This window comes from Hoplias malabaricus, chromosome 18 (genome assembly GCF_029633855.1).
Source record: "Hoplias malabaricus isolate fHopMal1 chromosome 18, fHopMal1.hap1, whole genome shotgun sequence".
In the NCBI taxonomy this organism is placed as follows: Eukaryota; Metazoa; Chordata; class Actinopteri; order Characiformes; family Erythrinidae; genus Hoplias; species Hoplias malabaricus.
The window spans coordinates 31,199,716-31,223,993 of record NC_089817.1 but is presented as its reverse complement, the minus strand read 5'-3'; the positions used below and the strand labels follow the sequence as shown (position 1 = coordinate 31,223,993).

The 24,278-nt window shown below is 36.3% G+C and overlaps 3 protein-coding genes and 1 pseudogene across 3 annotated transcripts; all 4 read right to left on the bottom strand.

Annotated features, from left to right (window-relative positions):
* Nucleotides 1-2,585: 2,585 nt before the first annotated feature.
* LOC136674440 (trace amine-associated receptor 13c-like) lies at nt 2,586-3,605 on the bottom strand. Its single transcript, XM_066650446.1, has one exon. It carries the CDS (start codon nt 3,603-3,605, stop codon nt 2,586-2,588), a length of 1,020 nt encoding a protein of 339 aa, XP_066506543.1.
* A 1,788-nt stretch (nt 3,606-5,393) lies between these two features.
* On the bottom strand, nt 5,394-6,413 carry LOC136674281 (trace amine-associated receptor 6-like). Its single transcript, XM_066650203.1, has one exon. The coding sequence runs from the start codon at nt 6,411-6,413 to the stop codon at nt 5,394-5,396; it is 1,020 nt and encodes a 339-aa protein (XP_066506300.1).
* A 2,859-nt stretch (nt 6,414-9,272) lies between these two features.
* On the bottom strand, nt 9,273-10,289 carry LOC136674439 (trace amine-associated receptor 6-like). The gene has a single exon (XM_066650445.1). It carries the CDS (start codon nt 10,287-10,289, stop codon nt 9,273-9,275), a length of 1,017 nt encoding a protein of 338 aa, XP_066506542.1.
* A 5,946-nt stretch (nt 10,290-16,235) lies between these two features.
* Nucleotides 16,236-17,245, bottom strand: LOC136674438 (trace amine-associated receptor 13c-like; annotated as a pseudogene).
* Nucleotides 17,246-24,278: the final 7,033 nt, after the last annotated feature.

The following is a 24,278-nucleotide window of genomic DNA, read 5'->3' as shown; positions in this document are numbered from 1 at the left end:
AGACCCCCAGAGACGCTGAGTGTCCGATGGGCGGGACAAAGCCCAGCATTTATCCAATGGCTCGTCTCGTTTTGCTGCACTTCGCTCCTTCGCTATTGAACTCTGTGGACGCTCAGCGTCTGTTTAAAGCACTGTGAGGCTTTCATTGAGAGGATTGAGAGGAAAGCCACGTCTTTACCAGTGATAAGAAGCTGATTCTGAACAACAGTTGAGTACGTTGTAGTGCATATTTATTCAGTGACATGTACACACAACAGTATATATTTGATCACTTATTTTTTGACATTTTAGGGGAAGCTGAGCTTCCCTTGCAGTTTTAGAGCAATCGCCTCTGATGAAATTTAAATAATGTTGACAGCTTTAAGGTCTTTAATTAATTCTTTGAAGTGCTAGTTCCTCATATCATTGCTGTCTAATAAAAAATATGTATCTCCCAAAATAATACCTTTACAGGAGAAGGAATAAACCTTAATTTTCAAGAAGTGAAAGATAAATAAATAGATAAAGAAAAATAAAGTAATTTTGGAGAATTTCTAAAGTTTCATTCATCATGAAATTTTTACACAATGTGAAGGAGAGCTGGTGTATTCAAATTATAGTCAACTGAAAATAGGCAAAAATAAATTAAGATACAAGTTTGTTATTGGAAAGCGATGATATAAGACACAATAACAGCTAGTGCTATTAAAAAAATGAGGACTGTCTTAAACTAACATTTGGAGAACTACAATATCCCTGAGGATTTAGAACATTTAGCCAAAGTATTGGGGTTTCCCATTCCACTAAGGAACGTGTCAGCAGCTTATGCATAAGGCAAGAAATTAAAAGTGAGGTCAGAGTGGCCAGAATAAAACATAGGCTAAGATCTGCACATGCAGACCCACCCTATGAAGTCTATTTTTCACCACATGTGGTCACCTAAACAAGATGGAAAAGTTCAGATTGCATATCACCAGGCAAATACATCACATTGCTGTGTGATAATTCCATTGGAGCCATAGCATTATAGACGGTGCCATGGCATTAGACGGCCACTCTCTAGTCTGCAGGGATAGGAAATAAATTAAATCAGTATGTGTTTGGGATCTGTTCTGAGGATATTTAAGGGAATATTTTGGGGTTGTGTGTTTTATGTGTTATATATGATTTTGGGCTTGGTTTATAGTGAGGCGTGTTTTGTTGGGAGCTCATCGTCAGGAAGAAGAGTATCTTACTGGCATTTGGTGTCCTGGATCTCACTACAAATCAAGCCCAAATCCTACCTTGTTCTCTTGTTTCTATGTGTACTTTTAAGGGCATTAAATAAAGGATGTTTACTGACAGAATGGTTGCCTCTGTACCCATCCCTGAATCTGCAACAATACACAGTGAAACCTTGACTTACAATTTTTCGAGATACGAGCCATTGCTTGGTCGATTTTTTGCTGTAAATATGAGCTGAGATCTGATTTTCAAGGTAAATACACTTAACAGAACCAGTTTATTTCTTTACATTCTCTTTTATTATGTATTATTATTTTTTATACATTATTTGATGTTTAAAAATGAAAAAATGTCTTATTTAAAAACACATAATGAAAAAGAAGTGTTGTGGTTTTTGGGGGACTGGAATGGATTAATATTTTGATTCATTTTAATGGGAAATTTTTATTTGATTTATGAGAAAATTGATTTACGAGCTCGGTCACAGAATGAATTAAACTCAAGTTATTACTGTATTAAAAAAGTAGGGACAAACTGATCTATACTATTACTTATAAAAAATCATTAAAAAGATAAAAGTCTGCAATTTCAGCAGGGTCCGTTTATTTTCACAACGGATGATACATACAGGAAACACATCCTACAAACTTAAATACACTCAGAAAAAAACTGTCACTGGGGTGGTACACTCATGGGTACATATTCAGTAACTTTATTTAGGGAATATACTATAATATTATTATATAAAAACTGTAGATTTAAAGTTGTGTTAAATTTATACACTGCATTCCATCTTCTGGGCTTATATTATGTTGTTAAAGTTTATACAGTTTTATAATTAAAACTTACAACATTCCCCTCTCCTTCCGGAGAAGAGAATGTAATGTACATTCAGGGAACAAAACCAGACTTTAACACCACTGCTGTACCTTTGAAGCTACGTTTACAATAATTGTGTCTTTAGGGACCTTTATATACCTTTATGTACCTTTATAATGTTGTTTATTAGAGTTAATGCCTATGCATGTAGTTAAACATATAGATGTAAATCAATTAAAACAAATATAGGTTTATATATATAATATATATATATATATATATATATATATATATATATATATATATATATATATAAGATTATATAGTTTTCTAAGCTTAACTATATTTCTAGATTTGATCAAACTTAATAAAATTAACATATGCTTGTTTAATAAGCTGTAGAATGTTATTAGAACAAAGCATAAGCAAAACCACAGGGATAATATTTAATATATAATAGAGTAACAGCAGCATCAGGTCAAATGCTGATCCATGTAAGATGCATTGTGGTCATTTTGTTGTACCAAAGAGATCCACTTGTCCTGTGGTATGACACATTGGACTTAATCAGGATCAGAGATCAAACTAAACCATGAAGATGAGGATTCAAATATTCTACAAGTCATAATGTGTTTTACAGACACCCTGAACCACTGATATAAAATAGCATATATTATTGGATTCATGGAAGAGTTAAAGAACATCAGCCAGCCAAACACAATCCACACCATTGTTGAGGTTGTGACATTTTCAACTGACAAGCAACTTAAATAATATGGTACCCAACAAATGAGGTATACTAAAATGACAAAGCTTAATTTTTTGGCTGCTTTGGTTTCAGAAGAGCCTGAAACTTTGGATTCCTTTGTGTTTGAGACCCCATTGGTCACAGCTCTGAAAGCTTTGGCTTGATGTCTCGCCACATTAAAAATCAAAGCATACAACACCAGTATAACAGAGAATGGGATTACAAATGAAAGCAGAAAGTCGAAAATCAGCCAGGAATGTTTTATAACAACAACACACTCTCCATAACATGTAATGTGTAGTTGTGCTGGAGTTAGATGTTCATTAAAGTAGAAAAAAATAATATTATAAAATACACAGGTAGACCAGCCTAGTATTATGCATAGAGAAATTTTGCAAACTGTGATTTTCCTGGGATAAAGCAGAGGGTCACAGACAGCGATGTACCGATCTACTGCAATAAAAAGCAGGCTGAAGACAGATGCCAACACTGAGAGAGAAGTGACCAGTGGGAAAATGAAGCATGCCAATTTTCCAAGATACCAACAAGAGTCCATCAGTTGCATTATATGCCCAGGCATAACAATCAGTCCCACAAGAAGATCAGCCACAGCCAGAGAGAGGATGAGCAGGTTGGTTGGAGTGTGGAGCTGCTTGAAGTAAGAGATGGAGATGATCACCAGCAGGTTCAGAAACACAGTGCATACAGATATACATGAGAGGACAATGAACAGAAATATATAAGCAGGGCCTGTCCGGACCTCCTTTCTGCATGAGGCAGTGTTGTCAGGAAAGCAGTACTGAACTGTGAGGTTTTCATAAACAGAGTTATCCATTTGGAATAGACACTAATCTGCCAGGTGTTATTGATCCAAATATGCTGTTCAGGAAAACTGAACTGAAAGATCTGCCTTTTGACTTGTATGTGTATGATCCCTCCCACTGTGAAATTATTAGGTACTTTGTACTGAACATTATTCGTTAATTTCATATTTAACAGTACATTCTGACACGTGGCAGCCCAAAGCAAAGCTCAGTGTGTAGTTTGTTTTATTATTATTATTATTATTATTATTATTATTATTATTTATCTTTACTGTGAAGTCAAAACAAATTGGTGACCCTTTACACCATTTTAGAAATACATATGTGACCAGATGGAATCTTAGGACAATTTCAGAGGAATAAAAGTGACACTGACCCATGAAACACACTTTGAAAAGCTGATTCAAGTACAGTTATATTCCTTAGACACAGACCTGTGAGTGATTTCACAGGCAGAAATGGTCAGCAAATATTATTTATCTACAAATTTTTCACAACACATGCTCATTGTATAAGCTTACAAACCTCCCATTAATAGTAGCTACCAAGGACTTTAATCTGGCTAAAGTACGGGTTACACTGCATGTCTTGTAGCCTGTTTTTAATGCTGTAGTTGACTTTGGCCTGCACTATCTTTTGCGTTTGAGTTGACAGCTAGAGGATAATCAGGTAATAATCAGCATTATTATTATTATTTTATTTTTTTTTTAGAAACTGAGAATAGCAAACCTGTTTGAACAGAGCAAAAAAGAGCTAATAAAATGGACAGTCTATTCAGAAAGTAAGGATGGCATTGCATTATTTTGTTTAAGCAGTATATATTCAACAAAAGACACCAAACTGAGACTGTTTCTAATGTAGTACACAGACCCCACATCACTAATCTAAGCCAGAATATTAACAAAAGAATAGTTTGGAAGTGAAATTGCCATGCAAAGGTGACCACTGTCGGTCTAATAATGGATTGTGTTGTTTTGTCTTCTTTCACACAGAGGGCATTAACATAACCATATGATTGGTGACTGGTGCACTTCTATATAGCCTGTTTTCAAGTTCTCATCATATTTTCCACAATGAACAGTACAGGCCTGAACACCACCCATGAATGAATGATGTAAATGCTTCAGAATCCCTGTCAAAAATCAGCAGAATCCCTGTTAACCAACATCATAATGTAAAATGAAATAGAGGCTTCAAGCAAATTTGCCATAGTTTGATTTTAATTAATTAAAGATAAGTAACAGTAATATAGAAATGCATGAGATATCAAGTGGTTGTGTTAGTATACATATAGTGATAACATCAGCCTTAAATGAAAACTGCAAATTATAATTTCAAAAGTAAGCAAGTGGAGATTTAACTTTGCCTAACTGCTATACTCATAAATTAAATATCCAGCAAGAAATGACAAATATGATTATATAGATCAGCCTGAGGATATGTTATTATGTTGTGCATATTATGTTTTTTTTTTTTTGTGTGTGTGTAACTGTAGGGTCCAATGCAAGCTGGTTTTCAGTATATAGATGTTTACATGGACAAAAAAATGCAAATGCTAAAATAAAAAATGATAAAATCATATGGGAATATGACACATGACCATTTATCTCTGTCATTTTGACTGGGAAATAAACTAAACTGAAATTGGTCTCCATTGGTATCATTACTCAATTCCATTTTCTATTGCATTATATGCATCATACCCTTTTATAATTAACAGATAACAATCCAGATTTCTGTTTTTTTTTTTTTTTCTGGGTTAGTCCTGAATTTTTCAATAACTGCAAAGTCATCAGAAATTAGAAATGTTCTGGAAACAGATTAATCCTTGAAGATGAGGATTCAAATATTCTACAGCTTACAATATACTTAACTGACTCCCTGAACCATGAATAGAAAATAGCATAAATAAGTGGATTCACAGAAGAGTTTGTGTACATCAGCCAGCAAAATAAAGTCCACACCACCGAGGAAGATGTCATGCTTTCAAGTGATAGAGAACTTAAATAATATGGTATCCAACAGGCAAGGTAAACTAAAATGATAACGCTTAGTTTTTTAGCTGCTTTTGTTTGAAAAGAGCCTGAAAGTTTAGTTTCTTGTTGCTTTGGGACTCCATTGCTTATAGCTCTGATGGCTTTGGCTTGATGTCTTGCCACCTTAAAGATCATACCATACAAGATCAGTATAACAGAGCAAGGGGTTACAAGTGAAACTACTACATCGGTAATTACCAAAGAATGTTTTATGACAATAACACACACTCCGTAGCAACTGGTGGATGTCTCATATGGAGGAAGGCGGTCATTTACGTACATAAAAATAATAGGGTAGAATAGACACAAAGCCCAGCCTAATATTATGCACATAGACATTTTGCACACAGTTACTTTACTGGGATAAATCAGAGGGTCACACACAGCAATGTACCGATCCACTGCAATTAAAACCAGGCTAAAGACAGATGCCAACACTGAGAGAGAATTGACAACTGGAAGCATATTGCATATAATTTTTCCCAGATACCAACAAGAGTCCATCAGTTGCAGTATATTCACAGGCATAACAATCAATCCCACGATAAGATCAGCCACAGCCAGAGAGAGGATGAGCAGATTGGTTGGAGTGTGGAGCTGCTTGAAGTGAGAGATGGAGATGATCACGAGCAGGTTCAGAAATACAGTGCACACAGATATACATGAGAGAACAATGAACAGAAATATATAAGCAGGGCCTGTTCGGACCTCCTTTCTGCAAGATGAGTTGTTGTCAGGAAAGCAGTACTGGACTGTGATGTTTTCATAAACTTTGTTATCCATCTGAAATAGACACAACTGTGCACATTTGTAGTAATTCAGCTGTGCTGTTCGGGAATACTTAACTGAGAGATCTATATTTGCATGTGTTTTATAAATGTGTAAGTACACTCCCACTGCCCAATGAATGGCTAGTTTGCTTGTAACACTCCTTGATTGGTTCTCCAAATGCATCACAGTACTTATCAGGTGAATTTTGTGAGAATAATTCAGGGTGACATGCTTACACAGACAGTATATATGATATCCTATGTATACAATATGTAAATGTGTAAATCTGATGCAAGCTAATGTACAAACTGAAATTTTGGTAATACAAAATCCATGCTTAGGTTGTTTAGTTGGGGGTCTTAAAGCTATTTTTATAGCCACTGTAGAATTGTAGTGTGTATTAACTAAATTAAAAGATAATTTTACAAACATTCTCTCTCTTTTTTCATACCTCTTGCTGTGTTATTCCTCACCCTGTCTCCACCAAATCTCGGCTGAATCCTGATGCTTTGCCAAAGCCATTCTATTCCCATATTCTGGGTCCTCCAATACAATTATTGTCCAAATCCTAATCAACAGGCCCCTGTCTTCAGTTTCTAATCAATATGATTCTTGTCTCCTTTTCTTAATCAGCAGGCCTATCTACATACTGAGTGGTAGCTTTGTGTAATCCCTGATTCTGAACGACAGGCAAAATAGCAACACGCATAGATAAACAGGCCACGTTCTTTACACCACACACAGATTGTTAAGTTGTGTGATGTGTTTTATACCCTAATATACTTATTTAAACAGCCAGGGGCATAAACATGAAAAGCAGCCAGTATATTTTTTAATTAAATAGGACAGTTTAGATCCCACTGTATCACAGTATCCATGAATAATTAGTAGCAAATAAGCAGAAGTTGTAGGGTCAAAGAGAAAATAATAGAAAATAAATAAATAATTAAATAAATAAGGAAAAAAAGTCAGTGAGGCCATTAACGACTAAGGCTAAGATCCACATTGCTCTGATCTACCAACTCCTGATGACACATATAAAATATGTAAAAACAAAACGGCACATGGCTCTGTCTGTTATTGTCCATTTCTCCGCCCTTGTCCCGCCTTTGTTCCGCCTCCTTGTGCATACTCCTCGTTATCTGTTTCAGGTGTGTCTCATCTGTATCATGTATTTAAGTTCCCTTGTGTCATTTCCTTGTATCGGTTATTCGTTTTGTTTCATTCTCATTCCAAGTCATGCCGTTTTGTTTCCTATACCAAGTCATGGCGTTTCTTTAATCCAAGTCTTGTTTCTCTTCCAGTGTTTCCGTGTCTTGTTCCTTAGTCCGGTATGTCTGTCTCTGTGATTGCCTCGTTTCATTTTCTAAATCTTGTTGTTTCCGTAGTTACCTGTCTTTGCTTTGTTATATCTTTTGTTTAAATAAAAGTACTGTGTTTTAGTGTGTGTGTCCGTCTCCGTCAGTCCGCCCCCCGTGATTCCTGACAGAATGACCGATCATCTAAAGGACGCAGCTAACACATTTTGCAATCCTATCTGGGAGTACCTGCGGAATTTGAGGAGGTCCCAACTGTAAAGGATTTATATTCCAGTGTAAAAATTATTTTAAATATTTAACCTGACCTGCTCCTCCTGAATTTATACAAATCATGTTTATGAAATCTCTCCTTGGAGGAGAGGCGTTACGATGAGTTGATAGATACCTTAATTAAGGAAAGGGCCAATGATATTAACGTTGAGACATTTTTTGAACTCCAAAACGAGAGATTCTCCCATTCTTCTTCCAAGGATTACACCCGCAGGTTTGGGGAATTATTATTATTATTATTTTTTTTTTTTTTGGGGGGGGGGGGGGGGGTAGGGGCTGTTAGCCTCAAACCACTGAACACAGGAGGTGAGGCTAACAGGGGCGCATCTCCGGGGGAACTATGGTTGAAGAAGTCCCTCAAGAGTGCGCCCATCAGTCCCCCTAAACCCGCAAAAACTCCCGCACATGCCCGGCAAGCAGCACAATCCCCTGCCTCTGTGGACATCTCCGTCAGTCCACCCCCGTGATTCCTGACAAAATGATAATGCAGTAAGCATGTGAATTGTCTGAAATGTAACACATAGCAATCTATTAAAGAGAGAATCATGGCCGAAAGGCAGCTCTATAGATTCTGCCAAGGAATAAATAGGCCACTTGCTCTATTGTTCAGCTTTAGTAAGAGCAAAAGAGTGGGTACCAGGTGTTGGTAACAAGTGGTGTATGGATTTTGAAATAGGTTATGTGCCATCCAATAGAAATTGAGGGCCTAGAAATCTGTAGATTACTAATGTACTACGTAGCTGTCAAAATTGTTATCACTGTACATATTGTGAACCTCAAGGGTTGTATACATATAACATTTCAGTATCTGCTGAGTTTAACACATATTATGAAGTGTAGAATTTGAAACTTACCAATATTACTCTATAGATCACAAATGTTTAGTTTTTCCAGTAAATTCAGCAGTGGAAAAGTAGCTGTGCTTTTAAATAAATGGTTGTGTTTTTCACAAACGTGTCCGTTTGCATTTAGAAAATCAAAAAACCTGAGGTTATTTCAGCACAGTCAGTTTATTTTAGAACAGGGAGAATATGTATTCAGATTAAATTAGTGCCTCCAATGCAGTTATAACAACGTATAAGTATCAATATGGGTTATCATCAGATGTTGTAGTAATCATTTATATAATTAACCAATAACAATTTCAATGCACTTGGGACAAGCAATAGGGACAAGGAAATCAAGGCCCACATCACTGCTCTGGTCCATTTGTTCTATCAAATGGACCCACTTTGTCAAGAAGGCTGGCTTGTGAACTGGCCAAGGCTTTTTCAGTTTAGATTTAAACATGGTCAGAAAACAAATTGAATCTGGAAGATGAGGTCTCAAATATTCTACAAGTCATAATGTGCTTTGCGGACACTCTGAACCACTGATAGAAAATTGCATATATAATTGGATTCATGGAAGAGTTAAAGAACATTAGCCAGCCAAACACAGTCCACACCATTGATGATGTAGTTACATTTTCAACTGAAATGGAACTGAAATAAAACGGTATCCAACAACTAAGATACACAAAAATAACAAAACTCAATTTTTTAGCTGCTTTGTTTTGAGAAGAACCTGAAACGTTGGCTTGTTTTTGGGAAGCACCATTGGTTACATTTCTGATAGCTTTGGCTTGACGTTTTGCCACCTTAAAAATCAACCCATACAGAATCAGTATTACAGAGCAAGGGGTTAGAAATGACACCATGAAGTCAAAAATCAGCAATGAATGTTTCATAACAAGAACGCACTCTCCATAACATGTGGCATAGAGTTGTGTTGAAATGAGATGGTCACTAAAATGCATTATAATAATAATATAGATTAGGCAGAAAGACCAACCTAAAGTTATGCATATAGACATTTTAGAAACAGTGACTCTACTGGGATAAAGCAGGGGGTCAGAGACAGCAATGTACCGATCGACTGCAATTAAAACCAGACTATAAAGAGATGCAAACATTGAGAGAGATGTCATCAATGGGAAAATGGAGCATGCCACATTTCCAAGATACCAACAGGAGTCCATCAGTTGCATTATATTCCCAGGCATAACAATCAATCCCACGAGAAAATCAGCCACAGCCAGAGAGAGGATGATCAGGTTGGTTGGAGTGTGGAGCTGCTTGTAATGAGAGATGGAGATTATTACCAGCAGGTTCAGAAACACAGTGCACACAGATATAAATGAGAGAACAATGAACAGAAATATATAAGCAGGGCCTGTCTGGACCTCCTTTTTGCAAGAAGCGTTGTTGTCAGGAAAGCAATACTCAAATGTGAAATTTGTATGAGCTATGTCATCCATCTGAAATAGACAAATATCAGAGCACTGGAAATTACCCAGATGGTAAGGAATACTGAGTTGGGAAAATTGTTATATTGGCTTGTCTCTTTATAGATGGTAAGGACCCTCCCACTCTCTAATGATTGGCTGGCTTACATTTAACATTCCCTGATTGGATTTCCACCTAAATGTATTTTTTTTTTTTTTTTTTTACCATGTGGGTCATATGAGTGCAGTTGTAGTTTTATTGGGTGTTTACATTGACATAGTATACAGGGAATTTCAAGTGTGGAAATATTATTCATACCTCACCTGTATATACAAAGTTTAATGGTCATATCTAATTTGTGTTAAAAACATTATTTTGTAACAAAATAGAAAAATTTTTTTTACTCTCCTCCAGATCCTGGATCCTCCAGTCCTCATGGCCTCCCTGAGTATTTATGACCTTTGGCATAAATGATGGCCTTTCTCATCCCATCAAAGAAGGCATCTGCAGTTGAGGCACAGAGTGATTAAACCAAGAGAGGCCTCAGCCAGGAATAAAACCTAGGCTGCACTGAGCCACACAAGCAAGCTTCTTCCTCACCAACATGTGGCCACTTAAGATTGAGGGGTAAAGACTGCCAATCGGCATGCAAAAATAATTAATCAAATTGCAAAAAAAGCAAAATATGCTGCCAAGGAATTAGCCGCTCACTCATTCTAGTGTGCATGTTGAACACTGTGCTCAGATAAGAGCAAAATATGTGGAGGCTGTGTTCATATAAACAAAAGCTGGTGTACAAACACCAACATTTATAAGTCATTAAAGAGAGGCTTGAGTCCTGAAAATATTTTTGTCAAAATAACAGTATAAAATATCTCAAACATATTACTATTAGTATTTATACAAGTCTGCATGAGTTTAACATATTAAAATGTGTTAAATATAAAATGTAAATTCACTTATGTGCAGGTTTAATTTTATGGTTTGTTTATCCAGAAAATGAACATTAATTTTATTAGAAAAATTAAATCAATTATTGTATATATTATATTTTATACACATAGAAATCTGTGAAACACAATGGAATTTTAGCATGATCAGTTTATTTTAAAATAAAAACAATACATATTAAATGTAAAAACAAATGCCTTATAAATAGGTTAATGAGACATTTTATAGAATAAATAACATTGTAAAATTTGGACAAATTGCTCTAAAAGAACATGTATAACTTGAATATACAAAAGCTCATAAAAAGTATGTTATGAAAATTGATGTAAGTCATATAAAAGTATTTAAAAAAATTTGATATTCCATTATAACAATTTATTTCAAGACCAGAGGTGAAGTACAAAATCTTGAAATATACCCCATAAGTCATGTTACAAACAGGATACATTGGGAATGGATGTAATTCTAAGGCAAGCGGAAAACTAAATCATTGTTGTGGTGCAGCATAAGATCAAGTGCTGATCTATATAAGTTACAATGTGTTGCATACATTGTATCAAAAAGACCCATTGTTTCAAGAAGGATGCCTTGTAAACCAAGTCTTTGACAGACTGCATTTAAATCTGATCAGTAAATAAATTAAACCTTGAAGATGAAGATTCAAATATTCTACAAGTCATAATATGCTTTACTGACACTCTGAACCACTGATAGAAAATTGCATATATCACTGGATTCATGGAAGAGTTAAACAACATAAGCCAGCCAAACACAGTCCACATCATTGATGCATCTTTGACACTTTCTACTGAAAAAGAACTTAAATATAATGGTATCCAACAAGTGAGATACACAAAAATGACAAAACTCAACTTCTTGGCTGCTTTGGTTTGAGAAGAGCCTGGAACCTTGGCTTCGTGTTTGTTTGAGACACTATTGCACACAGCTCTGAGAGCTTTGGCTTGATGTCTTGCCACTTTAAAAATCAACCCATACAGGCTAAGTATAATGGAACAAGGGGTTAGAAATGAAGCCACAAAGTCAAAAATCAGCAAAGAATGTTCCATGACTAGAACACATTCTCCATAGCATGTGGCATATATCTGTGCTCGAGTGAGATATTCATTAAAATACATTAAGATAAAAGTGTAAAATACACATGAGCACCAGCCTACAATGATGCATATAGACATTTTACAAACAGTGACTCTACTGGAATAAAGCAGGGGATCACAGACAGCAATGTATCTATCTACTGAAATTAAAACCAGGCTAAAAGCAGATGCCATCAATGAGAGATTAGTGAACAGTGTGAAAATGGAACATGCCACTTTCCCAAGATACCAACAAGAGTCTATCAGTTGCATTATATTCCCAGGCATAATGATCAATCCCACGAGAAGATCAGCCACAGCCAGAGAGAGGAGGATCAGGTTGGTTGGAGTGTGGAGCTGCTTGAAGTGAGAGATGGAGATGATCACCAGCAGGTTCAGACACACAGTGCACACAGATATACATGAGAGAACAGTGAACAGAAATATATAAATAGGGCCTGTTCGGACCTCTTTTCTGCAAGATGAGTTGTAGTCAGGGAAGCAGTACTGGACCGTGATATTTTCATAAATTATATTGTCCATCTGAAATATAAAAGTCTTACTAATTGACCTGATCTGACAGTTGTTCAGGAATACTGAACTGAGATATCTGCCGATTTGGCATGTCTCTTTATACATATGTGAGTCCTCCCCCAGACAGATTATTGGTTCCTTTGTCTTTACATCACTCAGTTATTTCCTATCATGTTTATGCTGTGACTTACAGAGAAAGTTGAGGGCATTGATTATCCTTAAATGTATGAAAAAATTTCTATATTTTTTTTAATCAAATTAGGTATTCTAATCCTTCGTAAATTATTTATAAATTATCTCATGAAAATATTTTACTGAAAATGTAATGACTCTTGAAATATATCTGAAAAGCTCTTGACTAGATCTTTTAAAAAGCAAGCTTATATTTATTATTGTTTAAGAGCACATTCTTGTACACAGGACAATGACATTTTCTCCATTGCCAGAATGGTGACTACTTCAGGATGTGTGGCTTTAACCCTATAGTCTCAGAAAAAAGGTATGGTAGGTATATATTATTGATCACTAAAGGCATAAATGTGATGGGTGGTACTGTACAGCCTGCCGCCAGCAGGAGGACTGGTCTGTGCAGAGGATGGCATGGTGGAGTTGGGTCCTAAAACTCCAATTCACAGAATTCCTCGTTGTGATTAGTGACAAACAGCCACAGCTGTGTATCACACTATAAAATCCCATCACTGTTTGTCCCATCTTTGTACAGAGAAGTGGTGGCTGGTAAAGGTGGGCATTTGACTAACAAATCTTTTGTTGGTACACACCAAGAGTGGCGTTTAATTTGTTATTTTTCCCAACTTTTTTCTTACACATTTATTTGAGGTGATTTCTCCATCCTTATCCACAATCTCTCCACTGTGTACAGGTTTTAGGTGTTCAAATCCCATCCGGCACATACTTCACCACTGTTGCATAAGCACAACATGAGTCTCTAAATACTGGTTCTGATCAACTAATTAAAAAATGAGAAAACAATTTTAAAACATTTTAAAAATCTCATATTCTACCCTGTGCTTGGATCCACCACCCTCCCCACCCATAACAGCAGTGTAAATGTACCTTTTAAAGTTTTAACAGTGGTTTTAAAGTTCAGTTGTATTCCTTAAATGTATATTACAATCTCTTCTCCAGAAGGAGAGGGGAGTATTTACACTTTTTCATTATAGAACTGTGTAAGATATATTCATTCATTCATTCATTATCTGTGACCGCTTATCCAGTTCAGGGTTGTGGTGGGTCCAGAGCCTACCTGGAATCATTGGGCGCAAGGCGGGAATACACCCTGGAGGGGGCGCCAGTCCTTCACAGGGCAACACAGACACACACACATTCACTCACACCTACAGACACATTTGAGTTGCCAATCCACCTACCAACGTGTGTCTTTGGACTGGAGCTGTGTAAGATATATGCAAATTAATAAGTCCTGGAGATGAAATGGTGTGTATGAAATCAACACAATTTTAAAATCTAACGTCATATTAAAATAAGGTACAATTATGTTCCTGCATTACGTTCTGACAGTGTAAAGTGGATTTGACTGCCTAAGAACCAAAGAGTTTTACAGCCACTTTTCACATTGGCAGTACATCTATACGTCAATACTCAATGACAACACTACAAATGGCATAACACAAAATCAACAGATACATAAAGGTTTCATCACTGTGTGTGTGTTGTGCACAGTCAGTGATCATGTGTACAGAGGGGTGAGGCTCAAAATCATGCACTGGAGGTGCCTTAAGACCATGAGCAAATAACAAGAGCCATGAAATCACCCAAATATTTTTCCAGCGAGACTTTCATAAGTTGCACTTTATGCTGCTACTCATATGCAAACAAGCTTAAGGGCATCATTGGGCATCAGCCATTTTCCAGCATGTTCTTACAGCTGCACCACCCTTTGCTGCCTGCCTGAACAACATAATTATCCAGTCTGTTATGAGGGCGGAATGCATAGTGAATCTGGAAATGGTACTGAGTTGCATCTACAAGGCTAGGCTCATAGCCAACCCAGAGAAATGCCCAGAGTGTCCACTGTCTGGGGTGAAGATGAGCAGAGAATTGCCTTAGCCCCAAGAAAGAAGTGTCTGCAATCTTTAACTGCCCATTGTCGGGACATTGACAAAGAAATGCTCTTTTTGTGGGTTGACAGGTTTTAACTAGCAACTTGTCCCTACCTTGTCCTCTGTAAATTCCTTGTCCAAATTCCTGTAATTTTGCAAGCCCAACTTATATAAGGATATAAAGACAGCTTTTCTGCTTCATGGAATCCAAAAATTAATCAATAAAATTGCATACATGACCTCTAAATAACATTTCTTCACAGTGACAGAAACGGACTTACTTTATTTTACATATTTGTATTTGGTTTAGATTTTAAGGAGCAGGCCTCTTTAATAAACATTTATGTTGGATGTGACATTATTGCTCAATCCTAACTGGGCATGTACAGGAAAATAAAAGCACTGGCTGGGACTCATAATACACTTGAAACATGAATGATGCATAAAACTATTTAAGACATTACACAAACAGTAAAATGATGGCAAAATAATTGTTAAAATGATTTACAGTAGGAGCCAAATGCAGCAAATTCATATGAACAAAACACACATCTACAAATAAGTAAAATTTTGCCAGTTTATTTAAATGCATTTATTTATATAATTGCAAGAATTTAATTTCTTATACATATTTAGTCAGATGAAATTAAGTATTATAGCATTCGGCTTAAGCCAAGGCTGACAAAATGTCAAATTAGACAATTTTTAAATGTACTCAATTAAATGAAAATTAATTGGGACCATATGGAAATATAATATTGCTTTTGGAGTAAATTGACAATGCAGAAAATTGAATCACATTTCAGCTTGATCTTTCTATCAGAAGTAAATATAAATATGGTGTATATATAGATATTTCACTACCTTTTTCAGTGTGACGGTTGTTGGATTATACTCTAAAATAGAGAACAGGTTCAGGTTCTACAGGAATCACTGCTATAAATAATGCAGACATACAAGCATACATAAAGAATATTCTTCATACAAGGTCAGTCTTGAAGATGATGGTTCGAATATTCTGCAGGTTACAGTATAATTTACTGAAATTCTGAACCAGGCATAAAAAATAGAATAAAGAAGGGGATTCACAGAGTAATTAATGTAAAGCACCCAGTGGTTCCTGCTTCTGATTCACATGCCTCTCTGTCTCATGTTCCACAAATTCTCCCTTCCCAATTTTCTTTAAATCCCTATGCTGTTCCCCAGACGTTCTACTCTTTATATGTAGGTCCACAATGTGGTCCATGGTTTGTACCAGTATAATAATGTTTTCAAGAGGATTGACTTGTGAATTGGCCAAGGCAGTGTCAGTTTGGACTTAAACATGGTCAGTAAACAAATAAAACCTGGAAGATGAGGATTCAAATATTCTACAAGTCATAATGTGCTTTACAGACACCCTGAACCACTGATAGAAAATAGCATATATTATTGGATTCATGGAAGAGTTAAAGAACATCAGCCAGCCAAACACAGTCCACACCATCGATGAAGTTGCGACATGTTCCACTGAAAAAGAACTTAAATAAAATGGTATCCAACAAGTGAGATACACAATAATGACAAAGCTTAATTTTTTGGCTGCTTTGAGTTGAGAAGTCCCTGAAACTTTAGCTTCTTGTTTGTTTGAGACACTACTGCATACAGCTCTGACAGCTTTGGCTTGATGTCTCGCCACCTTAAAAATCAAACTATACAAGAACACTATAACAAAGCAAGGAATTAGAAATGAAAGCACAAAGTCAAAATACAGCCAGGAAGGATTCATGGCAAACATGCACTCTCCATTACATGTAGCATATATCTGCGTTGGAGTGAGATGGTCATTAAAGTACATTAAAATAATGCCATATATTAAGCAGAAAGACCAGCTGACAGTAATGCATATAAATGTTTTAGAAACAGTGACTCTGCCACGATAAATCAGGGGGTCACAGACAGCAAAGTAGCGATCTACAGCAATTAAAACCAGGCTGATGCCAACAATGACAGAGAACTGACTAGTGGGAAAATAGAGCATGCCAGTTTTCCAAGATACCAACAAGAGTCTATCAGTTGCATTGTATTTATAGGCATAACAATCAGTCCCACAAGAAGATCAGCCACAGCCAGAGAGAGGATAATCAGGTTGGTTGGAGTGTGGAGCTGCTTGAAGTGAGAGATGGAGATGATCACCAGCAGGTTCAGACACACAGTGCACACAGATACACATGAGAGAACAATGAACAGAAATATATAAGCAGGGCCTGTCTGGACCTTCTTTCTGCAAGATGAATTGTCAGGGAAGCAGTACTGGGCAGTGATGTTTTCAAAAACTACTTCATCCATCTGAAATCAACCCAGATTTAATTGTTGGAAACAATCCAAATGTGTTGTTCAGGAACACTGAACTGAGAGATCTGCCTGTTTGACATGCACCTTTATACATGGGTATGACACCTCCCTCTATCAAACAAGTGGCTTATTATTCTATAATTAATTACTTATTTCATATTCAACAGTGGGTCCCGACTTAGTGACAGCCCAACATAAACCAGAAGCAGTGTATGCATTTTTAATATAAATATGAATTATATCATACGCTTTGTTCATAATGAGGCCAAACTTCATGGTTCCTCCTTTATACAGCCTTTGCAATAAAAAAAGTGACCAGATGGAATTATTGGATATTTTTACAGGAGCAGAAGAGACTGACACTTGATATACCCATGAAAAGTTCTATAATTCTTCCTTTTAAAGCCAAATCTATAGTTTTCCTTTGACTAAACTAAATTCCAAATTATAATTTTTTTATTTTTTGAGTTTACACTCAAAAACTACCAAAATCAGCAACATTTAGCTGCCTACCACATTTCCCACCACATGCACGGAGTACAATGTAATCCGGCTTGAATGCAACCTCTAGTTAATTGTTTTCAAAGTGTGGCATTATTGCAGGTGGCCTGTGTACAGCATGCCAAATGAAAGGGACATGTCTTTGCACTGATAGCATTGAGTGTCAGAGAGGAGTGTGGGACATGAAACAAATATACTTATATACAAAAGGGGAGGACTGTAGAAAATGATTTGGAATCACTGCTCTAGTTTATTCTAGTGTGGAATATATTTTTCTGATTATTTGGACTTTCTTAATCACACATTTAACACACATTATATATGACTCACATGTACACATAATATACCCGTCTGAATCATAGCATATTTGGCTGGGGATTAGGCCACATTACAAACTCTGATTTAAGGGTAGTAAGTTACCTTGTCCAAAGAATGCATGCTTTGAAAAATTGTGAAGCTGGTCCGCACTGAGTTGTTCTGAGTATTCTAAGAGGCTTGATTAAAATGAACAGTAACAAAAAATAAGCCATTTTAGTCTTTCAGATTTCTTGCAAATTTCACACATAAGCTTTATATAATAACATAAGCTTTTACAAACACCAAGTCTTATTATCAAATCAACTGTTGGATCCAAGTGTAAAGCCGGGGACATTGGTAGATGGTTAACCTTTATTATTAAGGGTTCCCATAACAGCAAATAGATGAGGTGACAGAGAGGACCAGTTCAAGTTTAGGCCTTACTGAGAAACAAAGACTGTGATTTTATTCATTCATTCATTCATTTATGCATCTACTCTGTACACAATAGTTGGTTTGGAAACAAAATGGAAACAATGTAGGTAGTGGACTAAGAGTTAAGGAATATTTATCAAATGAATATAATCCTGTTTTCTATATAATACAATCCTGATTATATTTGGAAATAATAATATTCAAATCAATGTATACTGACAAACCAAACTGAGCAGCCAGACACTATTACATTAGCCGATTTTCTTTTTTTTTTTTTCTTTTTTTTCCTCATCCTGGTCAGATTGACCCTAAATATGGCCAGGAACTATATTCAACCTTGAAGATGAAGAATTAAATGTTCTACATGTCACAATGTGCTTTGCTGACACTCGAAACCACTGATAGAAAATAGCATATATTATTGGATTTATGGAAGAGTTACAGAGAACTAGCCACCCAAACACAGTCCACACCATTGATGTAGATATGACGCTTTCGGCTGATAGAGAACTTAAATAAAATTGTATCCAACAAGCGATATACACAAAGATAACCATACCCAATTTTTTAGCTGCTTTAGTTTGAGAAGCAATTGAAACTTTGGCTCCATGAGTTTTTAAAGCACCCTTATTTACAGCTGTGATAGCTTTAGATTGATGTCTTGCCACTTTAAAAATCAAGCTATACAAGACCAGTATAACAGAGCAAGGTGTTAGAAAAGAAACTACTAGGTCAGTAAGCACCAAAGAATGTTTTATGACAAGAACACACTCTCCATGGCATTCAATGGAGGTATCATATGGAGGGAGGTTGTCATTTACATTGATAAAAATAATAGTATAGCAAAAACAGAAAGACCAGCCTACAATTATGCATATAGACATTTTAGAAACAGTGACTCTGCTGGTATAAAGCAGGGGGTCACAAACAGCAATATACCGATCTACTGCAATTAAAACCAGACTAAAGACAGATGCCAGCATTGAGAGAGAATTGACAACTGGAAACATGGAGCACACCAAATTTCCAAGATACCAACAGGAGTCTATCAGTTGCATTATATTCACAGGCATAACAATCAATCCCACTATGAAATCAGCCACAGCCAGAGAGAGGAGGATCAGGTTGGTTGGAGTATTGAGCTGCTTGAAGTGAGAGATGGAGATGATCACCAGCAGGTTCAGAACCACAGTGCCCACAGATATACATGAGAGAAGAACGAACAGAAATATATAAGCAGGGCCTATATGGACCTCCTTTCTGCAAGATGAGTTGTTGTCAGAAAAGCAGTAGTGAACTGTGGTGTTTTCATGAATTGTATTATCCATCTGAAAGTGAAACGTTTTCCTAGTGAACTGAGAGATCTGCCTTTCGACATGTCTCTTTATACAAGTGTATGAACCCTCCCATTGTGAAATGAATGGCTAACAGCTACCTTACATTATTCAGTTATGTCATAATAAATAATACATCATGATTATAGAGACAGCTTAGTGAAATCATGAATAGGGAAAAAATAAAATATTTTTAATATTCTTTATTCATTTTTTTTAAATATTTAAACAATGGGAAATTGCGGGCCTTTATTCCTCTGTTGATATTTTAAAATCCATCCATGAAATATTTTAATGGAAACCTTAATGACCCTTGATGTCTTTTTAAAAAGCTCAATATGGATTTCTCTAAAAAGCAAGGATAAAATATATTTTAGACCATAATCAAATTCCCAGTATTAATGCCATACACCTCACCTGCATAGAAGATCACATAATTCAGCATCTAGTAGCCAAATAGGAAGCATTATCTTGCAAAAGATCTTGGCTAACTTTTGTTTTTGATGCAGACATCAACACAGTGTTAGCTGCTTGAATCATACTGCAATTATAGGTTTTAAAAAGTTTCCTTAAGACATTTTGTTAACTTATAAATGAAGTGTAAATGACTGTAGTGTGTGTAATCCTATCCTGTGCAGGGCTTCATAGGGCAGGTGGGATTTTTTAAGGAATATAGGACTGTGGGAAAGTACAAATTGCTGGGGAATATAGAACTGTTCAATTATCCTTTTTTCTCCCCCAATAATACATTGACAGAATGTATTGACTGTTTGTACTGAGGCAGTCTATTTTCTCTTCTAAGATGAATGCCATTTGTGCATGTTCCTTGTTGAAAATAAATATAATTCAAATGTATTATTACATAACTATAGAGCCAACCCATAATTACTGTCTTTTAGTCTATTCTGTGTAAATAATTCAGCTGATAAGACATGGTAGCATTGTTTTAACATATTTACTTGAACTGAACACTGAAGAAAAACATATATCAGTCAAGTTTCTTGACACTATATCTGCATCAAAACCATTAGTGAAAAATAAATGTAAGTGTCTACGTAATTTCCATTAATGATATTTAATATCAGCTTTGTCTGCACTTAAACATGGTCATGAAACAAACCATACCTTGAAGATGAGGATTCAAATATTCTACAGGTCACAACATGCTTCACCGACACTCTAAACCACTGATAGAAAATAGCATATATTATTGGATTCATAGAAGAATTACAGAGAGTCAGCCACCCAAACACAGTCCACACCACTGAAGAGGAAATGATGCTTTCCACTGACAGAGACGTTAAATAATATGGAATCCATAAAGCAAGATAAATAAAAATAATAGTGCCTAACTTTTTAGCTGCCTTGGTTTGAGAGGTACTGGAGACTTTAACTCTTTGTTTGTTTGAGGCACCATTCTTCACAGCTCTAACTGCCTTGGCTTGCTTTCTTGCCACCTTGAAAATCAGCCCATATAAAACTAGTATAACAAAGCAAGGGGTTAGAAATGTAACTACTACATCAGTGAGTACCATTGAATGTTGTATGATAATAACACACTCTCCATAACATCTAGCAGAGGTCTCATATGTAGAGAGGGTGTCATTAACTCCAATATAAATTATGCTATAAAACAGACAGACAGACCAACCCATAGTTATGCAAATGGTCATTTTAAACACGGTAACCCTGCTGGGATAAAGCAGGGGGTCACAGACAGCAATATACCGGTCTACTGCAATTAAAACCAGGCTAAAGACAGATGCCAAAACGGAGAGGGAACTGAACACTGGATACATGAAGCATGCCAGTTTCCCAAGATACCAACAGGAATCTATCAGTTGCATTATATTTCCAGGCATAATAATCAATCCCACAAGAAGATCAGCCACAGCCAGAGAGAGGATGAGCAGGTTTGTTGGAGTATGGAGCTGCTTGAAGTGAGAGATGGAGATGATCACCAGCAGGTTCAGAACCACAGTGCACACAGATACACATGAGAGAACAATGAATAGAAATATATAAGCAGGGCCTGTTCGGACAACCTTTCTGCAAGATGAGTTGTTGTCAGGAAAGCAGTACTGGACTGTGGTGTTTATCCTATAGTCTCTGTCATCCATGTCAGTTTGTGAAGTTCAGCAGCGCCTAACTCAGAGATCTACCTTTCTGGGAAGAAGTTACTTTATAGCTAAGTGTGTATCCTCCCACTGAAAAATGAGTGGCTAGTGTGCCCATTACATCATTCACTCACCTCAAATCACAGGACTTCCTTAGTTACAATAATAGCAATTACATTATGGGGTGGTAGATGTATTAAAAATAAACTAACTCTAGCCTATAGCTGCGGAATTCAGTCTGTGGTTAAAAATCAATTGATGTAAACCTTATGCCATCTAAGAAGGTCGGCTTAACAGATGAACATAATGGGCTTAATTACTTTAGAGCTGGTCTTTGTAAAACATATACCTTACCCTGGAATCATTTTTTTTTACAAAATTAGTTCTTAGATGGGGTGGATTTGGAAACAAAAGCTTCAGGTTTGTAAGTAAATTTGAATAAACCATAGTCAATTCTTTGCTCTTCTGTATGTGCTCCATCATTGATCAGGGTCACAGATGGACCAGAGCCAACACACAATCAAGGAACTGTAGGCAGGTTGTTACACATGGCATCTCACTCTCACCCAGTCCCCAACACACACACACACACACAACTGTAGAAAGTTCTGCATAGCCAATTAACCTAACAACATGCATTTTTGGCTTGTTGGAGGTAAATTCACAAAGATATAGAAAGAACAGTCCAAACTCCACAGAGACAGTGACCCAAGATAAGGATCAAACCCAAGTCAATGAGGTGTTGTGGTTTTAACCAGTACTGCCATCATGCTGTCATATATAACTTTTGATAGCCAACATTCATCCTGTTATTTAATGGTCTATATCACAACGGGATCACCACAGAGCTGGTACCATAGTGGTGTGTTAGTATGCTTTACACTAGTTCAAATGGATCAGATACAGCAATGCAGAGATTATAAACCCTGCACCCACCCACAGTGCACTCTTTAATATACAACTACAATTTGTAGATATAAAGGAAATAAGCTTTTGCATGAGGTTGATTATTCACTAATCCAAGGCTTCCTAAACTGGAGGCCTGGTGGTGTGAGGGAAAGAGGCCAATGCTGAATTCGAAAATGATACGTTTTCTAGTGTGGCTAACAGATAACTATATTAGTTGCATATGCCAGAATGTAAAAATAGGATATACTCCTTAATGTATTTTAGGTCAGGTTTCACTTTTAGCACCTAAAAGGAATGATGTCCTGCTGCATGTGCTTGTGATACCGAGATATCTGAAGGGTGTCCAAAAGCAAAATAATCCTTAAACCAATCAGTGGAGTTCCCCTATAAAAACCTTATATTTTAAAATAAAACATAGGCTTCAAGCACAGGCTTTGTCAGTAAACCATTGTTCAAATTGTAATATGTAACAACAAAATATGTTTGATGTGTGGCATGGTGGCACAACAGATAGTGTCACTGTCACATTGCTCCAGGGTCCTGAGGTTGTGTGTTCAAGTCCTGCTCCAGGTGACTGAGAGCGAGGAGTTTAGTGTTTTCTCCTCGTGTCATATGTGTTTCATCCAGGTGCTCCGGTTTCTTCCCACGGTTCAAAAACACCTTGGTATACAGTAGGTTGATTGGCAACTCAAGTGCCCATAGTTGTGAGTTAGTGTGTGAGTGAATTTGAGTGTGTGTTCCTGAGAACACACAGGCAATGAATGAATTAATTTATGTACATGTTTCTTTATGGTTTGTTTTTCCAAGAAATTAAGCAATTGAAATGAACTTGAACTTGAATCAATCATATCAAGGTCAATGTAGGACAATGTACCTTTAACTTTGGTTCTAATGGCTACCTTGGCCAGTACAGGTCAGTTTAATCCCTAGTCGATCTGAAAAGGTTATTTGGTCAGATTTAATACATATGTAATTAAAATATTTGTAGCATTAGGTGACCACTGTTTTGAATGCTACATACATGTTTGTGTATATAAAATCATCAAATTATTCATGCATTAATTTATTGATGGGCCCTCCAGTTGCATATCAACGTAACATGTCAGACACAATGACATATCCTCATGTTTAGCTGTAGTTCTCCAAGATAGGCTCAGTTAAATGTGTGTGTGTGGGTGTGTGTGTTTGTATTTGCTTTTGCATATACTGTATATATACATATAGAGGAGTAGAGGGTAAGTTTCATAGTACTGTTCCAGTCACTTTAATGGTCTCCATTTACAGATAAGAATATATTTATATTAATATGCAGCCTTAGGCAAGTTATTTGGATAGAAAGGATATCATTTGGAAATAAACTTTATTGTTCAACAATGTATTCACTCACAACACATATACTACATTTAAGGGGAAATCTATGATGTATATATATAT

Coding starts and splice junctions, on each gene's coding strand:
- LOC136674440 (XM_066650446.1), bottom strand. CDS start 3,605: ATGGATAACTCTGTTTATGAAAACCTCACAGTTCAGTACTGCTTTCCT.
- LOC136674281 (XM_066650203.1), bottom strand. CDS start 6,413: ATGGATAACAAAGTTTATGAAAACATCACAGTCCAGTACTGCTTTCCT.
- LOC136674439 (XM_066650445.1), bottom strand. CDS start 10,289: ATGGATGACATAGCTCATACAAATTTCACATTTGAGTATTGCTTTCCT.